Source organism: Uranotaenia lowii, chromosome 1 (assembly GCF_029784155.1).
Source record: "Uranotaenia lowii strain MFRU-FL chromosome 1, ASM2978415v1, whole genome shotgun sequence".
NCBI lineage: Eukaryota > Metazoa > Arthropoda > Insecta > Diptera > Culicidae > Uranotaenia > Uranotaenia lowii.
The window spans coordinates 4,893,953-4,913,325 of NC_073691.1; the positions used below are offsets into that span (position 1 = coordinate 4,893,953).

A 19,373-nucleotide genomic window follows, 5' to 3' on the forward strand; every position below is an offset into this window, starting at 1 on the left:
CAAAATATTCAATTTTCCCATACAAATCTAAAAGCTTAAATTTACTCATGCAAACGTTACTTAAAAATTCTGCAAAAAATCATGGATGAGTACTGTACCAAAACGGAGCTTTTTAGACCCCAGGGTTTGAAAAATTCAAAAATGACCAAAAATCGACTCGGTCTAGTGTACAGGTTTTTAACTGTAGTTTTGCACCATATGTGCACAAATTCAACTAAATTTTGTCAAAGTCTTGAAGTATGCAAGCAAACACTAACTGATATAGTAGGGAAGTTCAATTCATTCAAGTGAAGAAGTTATGTATTTAGATACTTCAAAGATGAACCAGACAACACCGTTCCGATATTGGTTACGGAACCGGTCATACTCCTCAAACCATCCACCTTTAATCAGGCCAACCTAAGTTTTTGCTCATCTTTGTGCTAAATGTGCCAGTCCACTTCGCTTGAATCTACGTTAATAGTCAGGTGTTTTGTAGATACAGGTAACATACCTACACCAGTTTCTAGTATTAGTCGGTACTATTTCACCTTAACCATTCGCCCAACCATCCGCGTATTACACACGTACATAGCATTTGCATATTTGGAGAAAGTAGTTCCCCATTGGCCACCTATCGTATCCCCGGTTGTAAGGTTTCCTTTCTTCATTTGTTTCGTTTTTTCTACGAGCTTTTAAATCTTTTTCGGAAGTTTCCCTCCCGAGACGGGTTACATTGATGTGCCTTGGACACTGATCATCGAAATAAAAAAAACACTGAGACATATTATTGATTTTCTTCCGCACCCCAAACGGCCACTTATGTAAACATCACATCCGAAACACCCTGCCATCAACTGCTGTGTATAATCCTCCAGCAATGGGATAGTATTCCAAATACGGCTCTCACGATAAGTAGAATACGCCTTGTTTGGTAATCCATAGAAAAGTATCACTATGTTATCGGTTAATGATTCTAATCCGGTGGTTCTGGAACAGAGCACTAGAATTTCTCAGGAACCAGTTTCAACATTTTTTATCACCGATTTCATTGTATTCCAACAAATTCCAAATAAAAGTCATACACTCGACTTCCCTTTGGTCCATTACGTCGTATGGGGTACAGATTCTAGGTGTGTAGAGTGTGCGTGAGAACTAGCAGCAAAATCTTTGCAATATTTCCTCTTTTCAGCCACCTTTGGACTGGTAGATGTCAATGAAAAATTTTCTAATCTTAATAAAAAGGAAATTTAAACTTTTCCACACGATTATTGCCTTCGCCCGCCAGCAATGCTTGCGGTCACTTTTTCCCAATCATTAATTCGATTTGAAGCTGGCTTTTTCACGTTCCATTTTTTCTTCCCTATCGTGGATTCTCCAATTTCATTTTCATCAGGATTTGATGGTTGTACCATTTTTAATATAGAAAACGTATTCGCACACGGTTGCCTGAAGAGTCTCCTACCGTTATTCCGGTTGTTCCAGATCCACCGAGGATGAGTAAAAGAACAAAACACAATAGATTCCACAGGGTCAGCAAAATTTTTCTTTGGCACCACCAACAAAAACCACAACAACCATCGACAACGGAATCGCCATTACGACTGCTGCATGAAAAGCACCAAAAAGACAAACCAAGTTGGAAAATGTAAAAAAAAACGGGAAAAACCAGTCCAGCAGCAAAACGAAAGGCGCAAGAGAATATAAAAGAAACGTCAAAAAGCAAAATCAACACACTGAAAAAAAGATCGATAGTAATTATTCTACAAGAGAATTAGGGATGCCCGACAAACAGATAGTGCACCAAAAGAGTGCCCAAAAATTGAATTATTGTAAAAAAAAGTGCCAAAAGTACAGATCGCTCAAAGATTGAATTGTAAATGAAGACAGGTTTATCAGAAAGGTTGGATGTAAGTTCAACTGCTTTTTGATGTAACATATTCTCGTGTCAACCTATTGAATAGATTTGAAGTGTGGTGCAACAAATTCGAAAGTCACAAAACTACTTTTAATTTTAAAGTTAACGGATCGGTATTTCGGGTATTTCGCGTTATTAAAGAACTTTTCCTTGACCGTTAAATTTGACGAGAACGATAGAAGTATAAATGTATTTTTAGGTTCACTATTTTTACCTAAGATCTTCGCTCAAGTTTTTCTTTAAAAAAAGGGCAAGGAACAAATTGCAAAAACAAATTGCGTACATTGTAATTGAAAATAAAACGACAGTACGACATTGGTTTTAAGTAGTGAACCTTCATATAAGAGAAGCGACATCTGATCCCTCTTAAAATAAAATATGTGGCAACATCGTCGAAATCTTGGACAAAAAATCCCCAGCACTGTTTTCTGGCTCAATGTTCAAGCTCTAAAGTGAACGCTCCTTCAATCCAACAAAACAACATTGAACTCGATGCCCGAATGATCGCGATAAACGGTATGAATGACTTGAATTTCGTTAATAATCAGTTAGTTTTCTAACTAGAAACACGATTCACCAAAGCATTGAAAAAAATTGCACATAATCATAAATTCATATGACCAGCTAAAAAATTTATCTGTTTGAACTATAACAACAATCACAATACCTTCCTTAGTTGAGTTTTCAATAAGAAAGGTAAAAACTCTGCGAAAAAATGCTCGGATCGATTGGAATCGATTTTGACAGTTCTTTTGCTCGATTGGAATTTTGTGTTTCAGATGTCACTTCTCTTATAGAGAATTCGTTTTCGTGTGGTGGTGCACCGGGGCACTACCGGTAGTGCACTTTTTGCTGTTTTCATGCTCGTTTTCAGGATGAGTAGTCCACTGGTAGTGCACCATAAAGTGGACGGTGGAACACTCTGAAAATATTCGGTGTTGCTTGCGCTCTCACCAATACTATCATGAATTTTGACAGCACATGCTTCCCGATGTAAACAAATATCAGCTGGTTGGTTTATTTCTATACCGTATAAATTGCGTTCGAGCTGTTTGTTTTCTCTTTATTATCCCGAAGAACGGAAACTTGTTCCGGATTCAATACCAGTGCCGTTTCCAACAGAGGCGGAGAATTTCACCAGGATGGCACGTTCCAAAGCAAACAACGCTTCCAAGAAGAAATGTGCCCAAAAGGCTTGCTGCAAAAAGGCCAACCCAAAGATCTGGTGGAATCGCCCAAATCGAAAAGTTTTCTTGTTCGGGAGGGTCCTATAAGTTGGTCTCCACAGCAAGAAGCGTTCAGCTGCATCAGCTGCAAGCTACTCTGCTTCGAGCTGTGCCTTAGGGTGACGATGCTCGGTTGCGCCAAGTCCCGGATTCCCACCCGTTGCCCTTCAAAAACGGTAGTTCGAGACTACACCCGCATTGGGAGCTTGAATTTCGTTTCGGTCTGTTAGCAAAATTTTCTCCCCCGATTTCCGCGATCTGAGTTCGCCAATTTGACTTCCAAGAATTTTTCTTTTGTCATCTGAAAACGGAAATAGGTACTCGAGGTATTTGCGAGGAATAAACGTTTAAAATACCGGAACCTTCAAGCTGGGGTAACTGCAGTCTAGCAGCAGCAAACATAGACCACCCAGAATCAGCTGGTATTGCAGTTATCATCAGAGCCAGAGGCGAAGCTACCAAGCAAAATAAATCTGAAATCTTCACAATTCAACATAGTATATAAATTCATGCTAAAATTTTCATATTATTTAAAAGATAATGATCAACTAAAGTAAATTTCATTTCAATTTTCGAAGTCAAACGAAAACAAATACCAGCTGTAATGGATTTTTGACAGCATGATGTTTTCTGTTGACACTGCCGATTTCACGTACACCAACAAAGGTGGGTGCGAAACTCGATTCATGCTCGTTTTCAGCGTGGAAGGTGCAACACTTTCGGGTGGTGAAAACAAATACGGTATTATATACAGGTTCACTAGTTTTAAGTTCTAACAAACTTAAGAAAAATTTGAAAATTCAGATTAAGTAACGAATGTTCACAGTTGGAGAAAAAACAGCAAATCTATGGTTGAGTAATGAAATGAAATCGAAGAGAAATGTAGAACTCAAATAAGAGTTTGTGAATTCAAACCATTAATAGGTTCTTTCAGACAAAAATAATTATGTTATGAAAGTTGAGTGAGAGTGTTGTTTTCGTTCGCGCGCTAGCAAGAAGGCCGGTTCACGGCAGGATGGAAGAAAAAAGTGACGATGGAATTATTAAAGTGGATATCGAATATTGGTATGTTATTATTATTATTAATAATATTAGAGACACTTTACCATTTTCACGGCTTTCGTGTCTATCGTTCTTCCAGCTTATCACAATTTATCAGTTAGATTACAAAGTTTGATGAATTTCAAAACACAATTTTCCCTATCATTACAGTTGGAAAGAATTTCATAGATAGAGCCTTCCAAACCACATAAGTCACGGGCTTCGTTAAAACCTCGACATTCTACCAAAATGTGTTGAACTGTTATTTGAACTCCGCAGAAAGAGCACTCTGGCGGTGAAGTTCGATCAAGTAAAAAGCTATGTGTTAGTCTAGTGTGTCCAATTCTCAATCTCGTTAACAACCGTTGCTCTGAGGCACATCTCCTATCTGTGTATGGGCTAATGTAAGGTTTAACACGACGTAGAAGGGTTTGAGACCGATTCCATGTTGACTGCCACGCATCTCGTAGACAAGCTTTAACCGAACGGACTGCATCTGCTGCTGGAATGGGTATATTTAATGGTGATTTGCTTCTTCCTTGGTTCGCCAATCGATCAGCCTTCTCGTTCCCATGAATATTGCAGTGTCCTGGAATCCATGCTACAACCACGTTTTTCTCCATCAAATGTTTTTCTGTTTCTTGTATCCATGGGTGCCTTGTGTGACCTTTCGAAAGCGCATCAATACAGCTTGCCGAGTCGGTGAAAATGATCGCGCGATGCAAAAATTTGGCTTTTTCGGCTGCGATCATGAGTGCAAACGCCTCAGCAGAGAATATACTGCAAATATTTGATAAAGAGCAGCTAAATTCTAGGTCTCGACTATAAACAGCAGCTCCTATGTCGTCTCTCAACTTAGATCCATCTGTGTATAGATGATAATAATTTTTGTATTTGTTCTGTACCATTTCATTGAAGAAGGTTAAAACTTTCGGGCTTGGATCACCTGCTCTAACTTTTTGTCGCATATAGTTATCAGTACGAGGTGGTTTCAGGTACCATTGGCGGACTGTTAGTCTCATAGGTTCACATACTTTCGGAATAGGTAAGTTTGTGGTGGCTTTGAACAGTTCTTCTGATCGTTTCGCTAGCGGGCAATCATAATTGATTATACCTTTTTCTACCATTCTAACTGCCGTAACACAGAGACGTTCAATCATTTTTTGCCGGAAATTAAGCCGACCTGCCTCGGCCATTATCGAATCCACTGGGCTTGTACGAAAAGCGCCGGAGGCTAAGCGAATCATCTGATTATATATCGGGCTCAAGATTTTTTCCATATCATCGAAACGCAAACTGGTTAAACCTATTCCAAAAAGTAATTTTGAGACGACAATAGATTCACCGACTGCAATGAGTGTGTTACGATTACTTCTTTTCAACCGACCACCTAAGATTTTAAGAATATTAAGTCTTTTAACACAGCTTTCTTTGATGCCTTTGAAATGTTGTAGAAAATTCATTTTCTGATCAATAACGATCCCTAATATTTTCATTTTTCGGACCCGTGGAATAGCTATACCATTTATTTTAATAGCACGACCTCGTTTACGATGAGGAGAATCACAAATGTGCATGAGATTGCACTTTTTTGGAGCTGTGCTAAATCCGACATTAGATGCCCACCCAATTATCGCTTTGACGGCGTTTCTTAATCTTTTGCGTATTTCGGTAGAGTTTTGACCCTTTGATACCAGAAGCACATCGTCTGCATACAGTAGTAGTATGTTGACATTTCGTGGGATCACTGAGAAAATAGGTTGCATAGCGATAAGAAACAGGGTGACCGATAAAATTGAGCCTTGTGGTACACCGTTTTGTGCAGTTCATTGGTATGTTATGTTTTATAAATATTCTTCACGAAATGAAATAATCCCGGTAAGAAAAAATCTAGTTTTTTTTTATTTATTTCAAAATACAATCTTGCACCACAAAGAATAACCATAATTATTGTAATCTGTATGAAACGATTGAAATTTTTTTTGCATAATCAGTGTTTACCAATTTACTAATTATTTTATAACTGTTAATTTATAATTATTAATAGAAATTACAAGGCCCATCATTATGGGAAAACAAATGCGAAACTATTTCATTATGCTTTCAACATGTGTATGCACATACTGATAGTTTTTTCATTGAATCCAATAATTTCCTCCCAAACAAAATCACAAGCTGTTCCAGTTAATCACAAATGGAAATTTATTTGAAAAACAATTGTAAATTTAAATACACAATATTCCACGTAGACTGTGATATTCCATTAAAAGGCTTAGATTTTATTTAGAAATCTTTATCAAGCGCTTTTTTAAATTCGATAATCTACCTAAAATTCACCCTTTCAGCAACATCTGCAACTCAAAGCCCCAGTGTCTCGCCCTCAGTCGATTCATAGAGGAGCGTCTTCCTGGTGTTGCAGTGGTGACATGCACAAACGGACGGCGCGGATCTTTCGAGGTACAGATCAACAAGACTTTGGTCCACTCGAGGCTGCAGTCGTTGGCATTTCCCGACTACGAAGCGGTGCTCGCCAGCGTTACGGCCGCCCAGCAAGGACGACCGTTGGAAAAGGTCCCAGAACAACCCATCACCGATTGTGTAGTTCAATAAGGAGGGGGCTAGTTGTAATGTACATATTTATAGGAAAGATTTTTTAATATAATGTTATAGTACATCTGAACGATGAATTGTTAAGGAACTACCGCAATGTATTAATCGATTATCCGAACCGTCCTTCAAGTAATCAAAAGAAAGGTAAATTCCAAATCTCATTTTTCCTTTGAATTCGCGTGCAATCGTTCTCAAGGGTTCGGTGGTTTTTGTTCCGGTCGCTTGGTCTATGCAAACCATTTGACAACGAGAGCAGGGCCCATCAACGGAGAGCGTTTGACCATTGATTACGATGTTGTTCCAGCTATTTTCTTCCATTGGACGACTTGTTTCAATGATAAGATTTCCACGGAAACGATCGACTAAAGATGAAAGAGATGGTTTACCATTAGGCATATCGTCCCAGTCAGGAACTTGATCTGCTAACCAGTGAACTGACGTTTGATTGATCAGCAGAAACTGAGCTTGATTTGAGAGCGAAATTGCTTTAGTGGATTGACGAAACGTACGGGTTTCTTCGTCTGATTGCCGTAGCAAACGGAGACCGGAAGTTTGCAACGCAATGCTGATCCAATCGGCCACTTCATCCCCACAGTCGATGGCTTGTATATTATCCTGACACACTTTAGTTTGACATAGTTTGACCAATTGACTTTCACTCGCATTGATCAGTGAAGACATATCCAATTTGTGATCTGCCATCGAAGGATGCGTTAAAATGAGCTCTTGGGCCCGCAGATCTACCCGTGGTACGATAAGGCACATTTCGACACACTTTTTTTGAGTTAATGCCATTCCATTTTCATCAACAATCACAAACTCACGATCGTATTTTAGACCTTTGGAACAAAGAGGCCAGCTAGATGTAACTTTGAATGCTCCACAAGATTTGATAGGAAATAGACATATCATTTTGAGACGTGGCTGAAGATAGTTTTTGTATTGAAGCACAATTTCAGATCGGCTGACAGAAGTTTTGGTAGACATTTTCTTGATGTAACATTTCTGGATCATATCCAATAGTCGATCGATCTCCTCTTTGCGGGTCATGTAGCCAAATGATACTCGAACCGATCCTGTTGGTTGACCATCAATGAGATCGTTGGCATCCCCACAGATGTGACCTGCATCGTACTGGCGAAGGACGTCTTCATCCGTCAAACCGAGCAATCTTTGGCAAGCTCCCGGGTTACAAAAACAGCCTGTTCTTAGAATTATATCATGCACCTGAGCCATGTAGGAGAATTCAGCAAAGCCAACAAAACTTCCATCGTCATGCAAAACATTAAAATTCACAATCGCACCCTGCTGTTTGGGATCTTCAAAATCCGTATCATGGTATAGCTTGATCACTTCTCTATCATTGGCATGGCGCAGAGCTCTCAGTCGTCGATAGCAATATCTCGCTAGCAGAAAAGTTTGTTTCGATACTCGCTCTATTACTCGCAAACCGTTTGCTGATGGAGCTAGTCGTTCCAAGGTATAAAATCCATTTAGAAGGGAAACGATCGAAGTGAAGGCAATCGTTCCATCCTCGAACCTTTCGGTTAGAGAGTCCCGTTTCACGTGAAAATTCTTACCGGACATAGCTATCTTGACCGTTCCTCCCCCGTAGTAGCTTTTATTGAGAGTATCGACAGCATTGTGCCGAACCAGGAGGGCCCCAAGACCAGTGGGAAAACTGCAATCAAAAACATATTGAAATAACAGTTGATTTGAGAGTTAGAAAAACATTACTCACCCGAAAATTTTGTAAAACGACAAGCACACAAAGTCTGGTTTGTATTTGCTGAGGTCTAGAAAACTGGTCGAAACGTAACTTGCAGCATCGACACACATGTAGAAACGTTCTCGTTCATAACCGATGAGTCCGTGATCCTTAATATTCTTGATCAGCTCTAGTTGATATTTGACGCCGTTAAAGTTACACTGTGCAGGAAATACCAGCAGAGACGATATTCCTCCAGCAACCACATTCGACTCTTTTGGGGTATCAAGGTTTTGAAGCAAGACATCTCTTTCCAAAGGACAAATCCGATCAGTACCCACAACTTCGCGCATTCCCAGCACCGAGGTATGGCTATCTCTGAGATAGACGAAGGCACCGCCATCCTCGAATGCAAAACTTTCGGCCACTAGTTTTAAGCTAGCCGTGGTCCCCGAGGTAAATATCACTTGATACTCTGAGCTGCGGGTATTGAAGTGCCGCAACAATCGGAACCGAACCTGATCGATCAAATCTTCCGTCGAGCGACTAGTGTGTGGGTTGCACAGTAGCTGTTGTGCCAGCTGTTCGTGAGCGGCTCGGATTTGCGATTCCGCGTACAATGTGGCACCCGCGTGATCCAGGTAACACTTGTCTAAAATTGAAAATAAAACTAAAATATGTACAAAAGAAATTTCTATTTTTACAACCCTACCTTTCAATCTGGTAAAATCTTTCGCTATCGCACTGGTTTCAGCTTCAGAGAATTCACTTTCGAAATGCATGTCTTTATCAGTCGCTCAGCACCGTGAGACTGGGTTGTTTGCTAGTTTGTTTTACTTTAACAAGGTCGGAGAAAACACCAAAGAAGTAAACAGATTTCCCTCGCTAGTGCAGCACTTGTTGCTAAACGAAGCATTAAATTTCGAATACAAACTACGGTGTTTAACTGATTTTTCGTCTTTACTGCACCATCATCGTAATACTGATAACAAACTAAGCCACATGTCAATCGTTTGACGGTAAAAATACTTATTTGTTTCTATACCTATTTCGATATGTATTCGAATGAGAATGGTGATAACATTACATGAGATATCATTTCAATAAAGAGGAGTTTTCCGGGCTTTTTTATTATCTGGTAAATCACCTTGAACTCGACTGAGAGTATTTGGCTCGAGTATTGTGATTAGCAAACATTGGCTGCGCATTATTAATTCAAATGAGAAAACACATTCATGCTTATTCTATAAAAGTATGTATCACCAACAATCGTTTTCACCGATATTGCTCATGATCGTGCTTAGCTTAAAGATTCTTTTCACATACCTACTCATCCATTATGAAAGATAATATTTTATTCGAAAAATGTTTTGTTTAGCGATTTTAAAATAATTTAAAAAAACGTATCCCAGAATTGAGTCGTTTAAATGAAAAAATTATTTTTTTTATTTTCGTGAAATCAAGGTGAGAAAGTCGAACACAAGTGAGACAAGTAAAGAAATTACTTCTGGTACGTAATCATACTCCATAAATGAAGCATTTTAAATGAAGATTTGAGGCTTCATTTAAATGTATGTATGAATGTATGTAAAATTAAAAGTCTTATGGTGTATCTACATCTACATTAATTGAAAGAAATAACTAAACGGTTCGTTTATCTATGTTCATACTAAAATTAAATTACGAATGTGATAAATCACTAGCTATCCAAAAGATCCAATTACTAACAGAATAAAATATATTATTCCATATAAAAGATGAAATAAAAATAAATACCGTTTATATGGGCATAGATCCTTACTCTTCTGCTTTGAGCTTGGAAAGCCGCTGCAAAGATTTTACAGCCGCCTGATGAATTTTGGAATCCAGTTGATCTGCAAGAATAATGGCATAGAGTTAGAATGAGAAAAATCAAAACTATCCTAACTGCTTACAAATTTTATGTTCTCCCTTGACCGGAAAACGAATGGGCAGTTCCTGCGGATCAGTGCACACAAACACGTACGGACTCTCGGATTCGCCATCGGGGTATTGCTTCCGATACTCCTCCTGGGGCAGACAGTCTTGCACCGCAACACACCCCAGCAAACACCCAGACGGGTACTGTGAAGGGAACTCAAATTCCTCGTCAGGGTACACTAGCCGGTAGAAGGTTTCCATCTGCTTGATGGCTTCAATATTTACGGGCTTCGCAGCGGCTGCGATCCACAGGCGACCGCGGTGTGAGGAATACCACGTGCGCCCTTCGTGCCTTTTGATTCCTGTAATCAACAACGAAGCCCACGGTTGGTGCATCGTGAGGCAATGCCGGAGATCCGACATCTCCAGGAATTCCTTGTCCTGCACTTTACTATAAACTCCGTCATATCCGGTGAAAAACATTTGACGATTTTGGTCCAACGAAGATGTTACCGAATCTAAAAACTGAAAAGCAAGTAACGTTGGCGATCATGATTTGACTTTCCTTCGTGTGGACAAATGCAAACTTACCATTGGTGCGTCACCAACTATTCCTGGGTGTATATCATCCGACTGTTCATCCCTTTGTTTCTTGTTCCATCCGTGTTTTCCGCTGTTACTTTTGGGCATACTTCCTGAGCCCTCTTCTCTAACTGAATCGACTATTTTTTTTAAAACGTCGTCCTCAATTTCCAGCGTCAGTTCGGGTTCTTCGACGATTTGTCTTCCCGCGAAATCAAGTGTTACCTTTCGGGTCAACCGACTTGAGTGTTTTTTTTCACGCATTTCACTTTCAAGCTTTTCCAACTTCTTCCGTTCGTTGTCCGAAAGCCAAACCGAGTTGGCCCGGAAATAGTCGGCTTCATCATCGATAACCGTAGTTCTTTTCTCGCTGTTGCGATCATATTCCAGCAGGCGGTTTCTTGTGGCCACCGCCTCTTCCCACCCCTTTGGTCTGCTTTGCTCCATGAGAGTTCTCTTGAGGTTGTCACCCTTTTTCGAGGAACTTTCTATCATCCGTTGTTCCTCATCGGTGCAAACCAAACTGCCACAAAACAAACAGGGCCCGCTACCTTCCTGTTCGCAAATGATTCGGCCACAATGCAAACAATTGTTTATAAGCTTATGCTTCGAAGCCTGTTGGAGAAATATTCATCATCAAGTAAGCACTTAATTATTTTGTTTCTAGAATGTCCCCTCAAGTCCTACCTGACAATCACATAAATGGCGTCCCTTCAGTAAGACAACATTTGCCCGGCCTTCCTGATCGTACAGGTTTACATATTTTGTTTTTTTCTTAACTGCTCCCTGATTTCCACCTGCTGGGTTGCCCACGTTAGAAACGCTGTTGATTGCAGCAGAAGATCCACCAGAAGAACCAGTCGCCACATTGGGAAGTGGTTCTTTTTTGTGTACCGTCTGTTTCGGCTGCTCTACTTTCCTGCCATGTTGTTGCTGACTCTTATTTGGCTTTTGCCCTTTTCCACCCCGGCCATCCGAAGGACTTTTTCCTACAAACCGGAAAGTTAGTAAAAAATTGAAAAAAAGAAAAAAATGCTATCCTACTCAAACGTTGTTTGAACTCGTTCAAAAACCCAACATGATCCGGATTGTTGAAATCCAGCAGAGTTTTGAAATACTCGTCAAGCTGTTGATCACCCCGGATGGTTAAGATGTAGCTACGGGGAGTTAAACATTACACAATTTGGTGAAAATAATCAATGCCTATGCATACTGAACTTACCTGACCATTTCATCCGGCACCTCGAAGCAGAGGTATCGGGTTAACCGATCCTTCAACCAACTATCCATTTTCAAACTATCTGTGCCAAATCTTCCGCAAATAATCCGCCAAACCAGAGATGACCTCAACCCTTGAAGCCACGACCAATGAATCGGCAACGAGGACAAAATAAACTGGAATACGTTCACACAGTTCAGCGTTCGAAATGCAGTGCCGGTTGTAAGCAGCGGGCAATAGCGGAACTAATTTGGAACTCAACTGCTCGAACGCAACTCACAATTTCGCAAATCTAGCGTAACATTTCAAAAGGGCGAAACTGCCAAAGGTAATTAAATCGAGTTAACGGTCATTCTGGATGCACGCGATTGCACTATTAATACCGTATTTCACTCTTGGCCGTAATAACCCAAAACCAAGTTGAAATGCCGCAAAATCGGATGATTTTGGCTCCCGACAAAAATAAGTTCGCGGGGGTTTTCCCAAACTTGAGAATGAACGTCATTCTCGCAACTTAATTTTGGGGCATGTCATTTGGCAGGGATTTTTTTGGGATATTTTTATTTGATGATTCAGTTATCAAAAGGGATTAGATATTTCAGAAATGAAAATAGGATATTCATTAAATTCATTTTATTAAATAAAAAAAAATACATAATTGGAGCTACTGATCTCGGCAGTAGTACTAATTTAGAAATTATAAATAATAGAACTTAAAGAAAACCGTATCTGTTTTGTTCTCGGAGCTCATCAATGACGGTCAGATATAACAAAAAGCTTCTGCCGTCGTTATTGAAGCTAATAATAGAGAATCACATGTTCTTTTCAAGGTCAATTGGTCGGATCTGACCTTTACGGTGCACCAATTCTGGTGACCACCACACTAATCAAGGAAAAGCGTGCTATATTCCTCACTGAAATTAACTACCGTGCATGGATAGTCTGAAAAATATTTTACCGTAATCTTCCGGAGATGGGCACCGTTGATTAACATCATGAGTTGTCACAATCTTTGGAATCATCCAGCGTAGTGTTAACCGGGGGTCCTGTCTTCACTGCAGAGATGCGAAACGTAAATCCAACTTATGCCCCAGGATGTCACCCGCGCGTCTTCCGGTATCTAAAAAAAGTCTAAAAAACTTAAAATTAGAACAAATAACGCGCGAGATCCGTGAGAACATATTTAAATCTACTTATTTTTTTTTTCTTTTCGATACGACTGACTCATCGCTAGGGAACAACAACAACCTTTCTGAAAACAAAGGGGAAATTTTTTTTGGGGTGGTCAGTTCAAGCTACGAACTTTGGTTTTGGTGCATTGACAACACCCCAAATTTAAGAAAGCAAGCTGAACTTGATTTTGCTGTCCTGGCAAAGTCGGTTTTGGGTTGTTTTGATTCTGAGTGTTGTTTATGCCGAGTGTTGCACTAGTGTTGCACTGGTGCACCACTAGGTGCTGTCAAACTGTTTGTTTATTCGGACGGTGTTGCACTGGTTTTGACCTGTCGGAGTTCTGCTTACGGACGGTGGCCCACCGATAATTTTGCCAGTGTTGCGAGAGAGCGTGTGAGTGAGCGAGGTAGCAATACACTGGCGAGGATTTGTGTTTGTTTTTATCGGGTACGGTGGAACACTCCACGAGTGGAGAAAACAAATACAGTATAATACTGTATTTGTTTTCTCCACTCGTGGAGTGTTCCACCGTACCCGATAAAAACAAACACAAATCGTCGCCAGTGTATTGCTATCTCACTCACTCACACGCTCTCTCGCAACACTGGCAAAATTATCGGTGGGCCACCGTCCGTAAGCAGAACTCCGACAGGTCAAAACCAGTGCAACACCGTCCGAATAAACAAACAGTTTGACAGCACCTAGTGGTGCACCAGTGCAACACTAGTGCAACACTCGGCATAAACAAATACAGTATAAGTAAAAGGGGCCGTTCAGATACCACATGGACAGAAAATGAGATTTGTTATCCCCTCTCCCCCTCCGTGGACAAGCGTGGACATTTGACAAACCCCTACACCCCTCCCTAGATGTCCACATGGACAGATTTGAAAATTTGAAAATTTCAAATTTTTTGACTATCATATTTATCACTTGCTTTCAAGATGGCTTCTAATTGTTGAAACGGAAAAGCTTTGTATTTTTAAGATTTTGATTTAAACATCTTAATATTTATTCACCCTTAGAAAATATTTTGGAAGTAAGTATCTCCACGTGGACATGACCCAAACTCCTACCCTCCTCTCCCTGGACAAGGGTGGACATTTCCATACCCTCAGCCTCAACCATTCCAAAATTGTCCACGTGGTATGTGAACGGTCCCTAAACGTGATTTCATCTTAAAATCGGGGTGAATCGTATAATTCATCTATGAAAGGTATTTATACAACAAAAAATCTCCTCTGAAACTGAATTGCGCTTGTTATTTTTTTTATAATACAATGTTTAAACGTTTTTCAAATTTATCCGGAAAGTAAAAAATGAACTGATTAGCGCATTAAGCATTAACGAATCACTCCAGTTTTTTCTTCCTTTTTGAAGCCCCATAGAAACGACACTTGTCTTGTGCATCTGGTGTACTTTTTCGACTTAAAACAGAAACACCGGCTGCTGAAATTTCAAGTCTTGAAGCACTTCTTAGATCATGAATTTCATTCCCTAATATTTTGAGTAGATAGAGCAATTAAAAGAAGATATTTTATGAGCCTGGAATATACTATTAAAACACTGATTAAAGTATTTTGATAAGGGATAAAAAACTAAGAAAATGAAATTCACATTTTTTATTATGTATATATATTCACAGTGAAATATTACAGGTTTTTTTCTCTTTTTGTCATATATATAATTTGTTTTTGGATTTTCATCTGTATAATTATAGCTTTTCTATGTTATAACTTATCCCCGACTTTTGCCACGTATAAATGGGTTCGTCAAATGAATCCACATTACCAACCGTGTTCAGAAACTGACTGAAGTTGTTTTAAATTTTCTTTTCATATATGAATACAATACCTTCCATTTAGGTTTCTCTAACTTTCTTATCAAAACAACCGTCTAATGCGGAAAATGCACACAATCTCTTGCGTTTTTTCTTCTACACGAGTTTTCATTTGCGTGTAACCTATCGGAATTGGAAGTGCTGTTGGATAACGGGGAAAAGGGGACGGTCAGGAACAGAAGGATGTTAATGGGGAATACGCAACACATACGATTTGTTTTTTCTGTAAATCGAATTTTGCGGGATAAGTCGAATTCCAAATACTTTGGATTGTGATGTTTATTTTTTTCCAGTACCTTTGTTACCAACTGGCTAAGTTTTCCTTTTATTTTTGTTATCGGAAGATTTCGGGATTGTTTCAAAACCGTGATCGCCTCATTGTCCGCTTTGTTTAATAGTACGATTTTTACAATGCTTTTGCCTCAATATTTTACAAAGCAGCCGCTTAAGTGATTTAAGTGTATTTGAGGATTTTCAATGTTTTTTCTCTGCTGGAGCAAATGATTGTTGAGTTTGGATTTCAATTTTTTTTTGTAATAAAATTCAGTACTGTGTTCAGGAATTTCACACATTTTTCCCGTCGTAAGTTATGTAAGATATAAAAATGGGTTAAAAAAATACTTATACCTTATACCGTATTTTGCTTTTAAACTCAAACTCAAACAATGGTTCAGAATGGTCTCTGGAAAAGGGACGTGTTTGTTCAAATTTAGGGGAAGTTGAAAGTTTTTCTCGCAGATGCAAATCGACGTGCAGTCTCTGTTGAACCATCTGGGATTGGATTAATTACAACATTTAACTAGTTCATTTTAATATGCTAAACATGAGTGCCTTCCTTTCCTATTTTTTACGCTTATAGTACCCTATTATCTGTGATGACTTTTTATTATCTTATAAAAACAAATTTGCACTCTTACTCTCAGCCTGTTTGAAATCGTTTCTGCTTTTTCCACTCCTTTAATGCTAGTATAGAGTCGGCTTGATTTGGCGGGTAATTTTGTAAGCCACCACATAGGTAGATACATTCAAATGTTACAAAATAACCAACAGGTATGATGTTATATCTGTTCTGCACATGTTAGCTTCTTTCCTTATCAAAGCAAAACTCAACGGGCAGACTATTCAGCTATGTAGCATAAGTTTGATAACCAGGTCTTAATATCTTTGTAGGAATACATACAGCAACCTTTTTGCGACAAAACTTTTTTTTAATGATTTGGCACAATTTTACCAACGAATGGTGAAGAGCCTCAAACTAGAAGATTAAAGAAGCACAGAAATCTTTAAGCGAATATTGAGAAATATTTTGTCAACTCCCCAAAGATAATTAAAAATGTACCTATTTCGCGCTCGCTTTGAATTCTGTTGTTCTGATGCGTTTATCATATCCTTTTTTCAAGAATAGGGCAGTGACTTTTTTGCTTTCCCACCTCGGAATAAACATCACACTGGCTAAACCTTCTTCTGTAACACTAATGAAAGTGTCAGCGAACCCGTGGTGGTACAAAAAGAACAATTATCTACGTACTACTGAACTGCTATGACAATGTTTGTATTTCTTTTTCACTAGACTTGTTTTTCGGCGCAGAAAATTCCATCCCAAATGCACAATCATTCGGTTTTGTTTAAACCTTTCGCACACAGCATATAACAACAATTTTAATTTGTTTTTTAAATAGTTAGCTACATAGAGCTGTTTGTCATCCCTCTTACAAAATTGGATTCTAAAATAACCTAGCAGTTCTGAATTTGTGTTTCGTTTTTATGCTGAAAGGTGAATGACGAATGAAAAACGTGTTATTCTTGTATGCAATCGTGTGAATTTAAGTTGGTTTCAATGTTGGTCGTTATAATTTTTGTTGGACTAAATCTAACTAGATGAGAAGCAATTAGTGTAAATCAATAGAATATTGAATTCATCAATAAAATAATATTAACATAATTTACTTAAAATTCGTTAAAAAATAAAAACAAAATTATTACAAAAATATCTATGTATCATTAGTAATTTTTCACCAAAAAAATTATAGTTCATAACATGTTAAAAAGCCAAGGTGAATATGTTTGATGTACAGATAGGTACAAGAAAATAAACGAGAGTTAGGATTAAGAATATCTGTAACTGATTAAGAATGGCTGCATCCGTTCTAAGTTCTACGGGAAGCATTTGTTAGGGTTGATGTCTTGACAGCGTTTAAATTAAATCGTTAATGATTGAAGCCATCTGAAGCAATATTCGTAAATTTGTAGATTTACGAATGCCGATGAACCAACACCACCAACACAGTTTCTGGTCGATATTTACAAAGGTGAACGTTCGTGCTGTGATCTAATGTCGACAGCTTCATTGTCAGTCAAGAACAAATAACACATCGAGACTTGGCATCGAGAGCCATTTCGTTAAGATGTTGTTTTATTTTTTTGGTATTAACCATTGTTCGTTAGATAGCAGCATTTTGCAATAATAGGTTTTTAGACATATAGTTAGAACTTTTCCTCCTGATCGCTATTATATTGTGGCCCTTTCTATTTGTCTTCTCTTGTAGTTATTAAGAACTAATCCCTCTACTATGTCAGAATTACATGCCAACTTTCACAGTGGAGCCTGAGCTAGATTTCAAAAGTCAAAATAACAATAAATTTAGGATAAGGATTGTCTCGGTTTGATGATTTAGTGACAAAGGATGGCTTACTTGACATTTTGAAGAGCAAAATTGTTACTCAAAACACAATTAACCTCTCTAGTGCCCAAAACCATTTTTGGGCGGGGTTCACTAAAATTGTCAAAAAAACCGTATCTAGTTATTTTTTACAATTTTTTTTTCGCTAAATGATTTAAAAAGATATTGTTATAAGATTCCGTAATGATGACAGGACAGCTGTTTGACATATGCTCGTTGCATTCTCTATAGCTAAAAGCTTAAAAACTGATGAAAACGAAAAAAATGCTCATTTTACCAAAAATCATCATCGTTAAAGCCTCAGAAAACATACATAGTTTCATTTAATTTTCGTTCTGAAACAAAGCCTATGTATCCTTAAATGTAAAATTAGATGCTGGATTGCTTTTTTGAAAAAAAAATAACGGAATAAAAGCTTGCTTAAAAATATTTTGTTTGATAAATAAAATATTTTCCATCAATATATATGGTTTTTACTAGAACAAATCACAACATAATCACAACATACAACTTTTGTGAATTTTTCAGCGAAAAAAAAATTAGTTTCTGGCGGGTTAAAAACAAATGAAAATTGGTCATGATGGTATAGCAATTAGAAGGACTCAAGAAGGACGTTGAAAACAGCTGAGAACCTAGTTGGTATTTTAGAATGTTCCAAGTTCGTAATACGATCGAAAAAAAAAAAATTTATACATTGCATAAGATGTAATTTTACTTTTAATTGAAAGAAACCAACCAGTGCCACGAACCAAGGACCAGACAAACTATACACTATCTAAAATCAAGCTTTAAAAAGTCAACTTAAAATAAGAAGAAGGTTTTCAACAAACAGGTCCTCAAAACACGCCTTCTCTAGCTCTTTACAAACACAGCGATTCTTCCCATTCGCACATTGCCTATACACAAATCTAAACGTCTATATGTGCAAAAATTTACCCTTGCTCCTATTGCTGCTGGGGCGGCTGTTGTTATACAGAAATCTCGTAGTTCATGTCGTACACGCTTCCCCGATCCGGCGGCGTAGGTGTAGTGGCTCTTTGACCCGACTGTTGGCTGCTGCCGTTAGTTTCTCCAGCGGCACCACTTCCACCCGTGACATTCATCTCCATGGAATCAGTCATCTCTAGCGCCCTCACGAATGACATTGGCCGGGTGGGTGTCGCTTTTCGTTTGATTTGAGGTGATGGTGCCTGTGGACCACCATTCGGTGCCATCGAGGTAATCGAGCCAGGTTGCTGCAACCCTTGACTACCACTCGTTACGACTAGCGGTTGAGGTGGCATCGGCATCGGCTGTGGAGGGAATACTGGCACACCACCGCGTAACGCCGGATGATATCCGCTCATGGCCGCATTTTGCTGCTGCTGTTGAAGCTGATATCGAGCAGCACTAACACCACCATACGAGGGTTGCTGTTGAGGTGCTGTTGGACTTGGTGTATTCTGGTACACCGACTGGGCCATGCTTACGAACACACCAGGTCCAGCTGGAGGTTGC

The 19,373-nt window shown here is 38.9% G+C and overlaps 4 protein-coding genes across 7 annotated transcripts in view; 1 reads left to right on the forward strand and 3 right to left on the reverse strand.

Annotated features, from left to right (window-relative positions):
* The window catches only part of LOC129754032 (mannosyl-oligosaccharide alpha-1,2-mannosidase IA), a 67,622-nt gene extending 66,037 nt beyond the window's left edge, over positions 1 to 1,585 (reverse strand). Inside the window, exon 1 of one of the 4 annotated variants that reach the window (XM_055749896.1) lies at positions 1,445 to 1,585. The gene's annotated coding sequence lies outside the window, so the exon portion shown is untranslated. Of the gene's footprint in view, positions 1 to 786; positions 810 to 1,444 lie in introns of those variants that run through there. The other 3 variants (XM_055749907.1, XM_055749900.1, XM_055749890.1) reach the window with 3 other exon arrangements.
* Positions 1,586 to 3,898: 2,313 nt separating this feature from the next.
* Positions 3,899 to 6,856, forward strand: LOC129754119 (migration and invasion enhancer 1). Its single transcript, XM_055749987.1, has 2 exons — positions 3,899 to 4,188; positions 6,510 to 6,856. Exons 1-2 carry the CDS (start codon positions 4,139 to 4,141, stop codon positions 6,772 to 6,774), a joined length of 315 nt encoding a protein of 104 aa, XP_055605962.1. The 5' UTR covers positions 3,899 to 4,138; the 3' UTR covers positions 6,775 to 6,856.
* LOC129754022 (molybdenum cofactor sulfurase 3) lies at positions 6,408 to 9,536 on the reverse strand. Its single transcript, XM_055749881.1, has 3 exons — positions 9,195 to 9,536; positions 8,516 to 9,134; positions 6,408 to 8,455 (listed from the first exon to the last, which is right to left on the reverse strand). The coding sequence occupies exons 1-3, from the start codon at positions 9,262 to 9,264 to the stop codon at positions 6,829 to 6,831; spliced, it is 2,316 nt and encodes a 771-aa protein (XP_055605856.1). The 5' UTR covers positions 9,265 to 9,536; the 3' UTR covers positions 6,408 to 6,828.
* A 666-nt stretch (positions 9,537 to 10,202) lies between these two features.
* Positions 10,203 to 12,388, reverse strand: LOC129757043 (activating signal cointegrator 1). The gene is made up of 6 exons (XM_055754145.1): positions 12,186 to 12,388; positions 12,008 to 12,120; positions 11,651 to 11,952; positions 10,973 to 11,578; positions 10,417 to 10,906; positions 10,203 to 10,356 (listed from the first exon to the last, which is right to left on the reverse strand). The coding sequence occupies exons 1-6, from the start codon at positions 12,251 to 12,253 to the stop codon at positions 10,280 to 10,282; spliced, it is 1,656 nt and encodes a 551-aa protein (XP_055610120.1). The 5' UTR covers positions 12,254 to 12,388; the 3' UTR covers positions 10,203 to 10,279.
* Between the last annotated feature and the right edge of the window lie 6,985 nt (positions 12,389 to 19,373).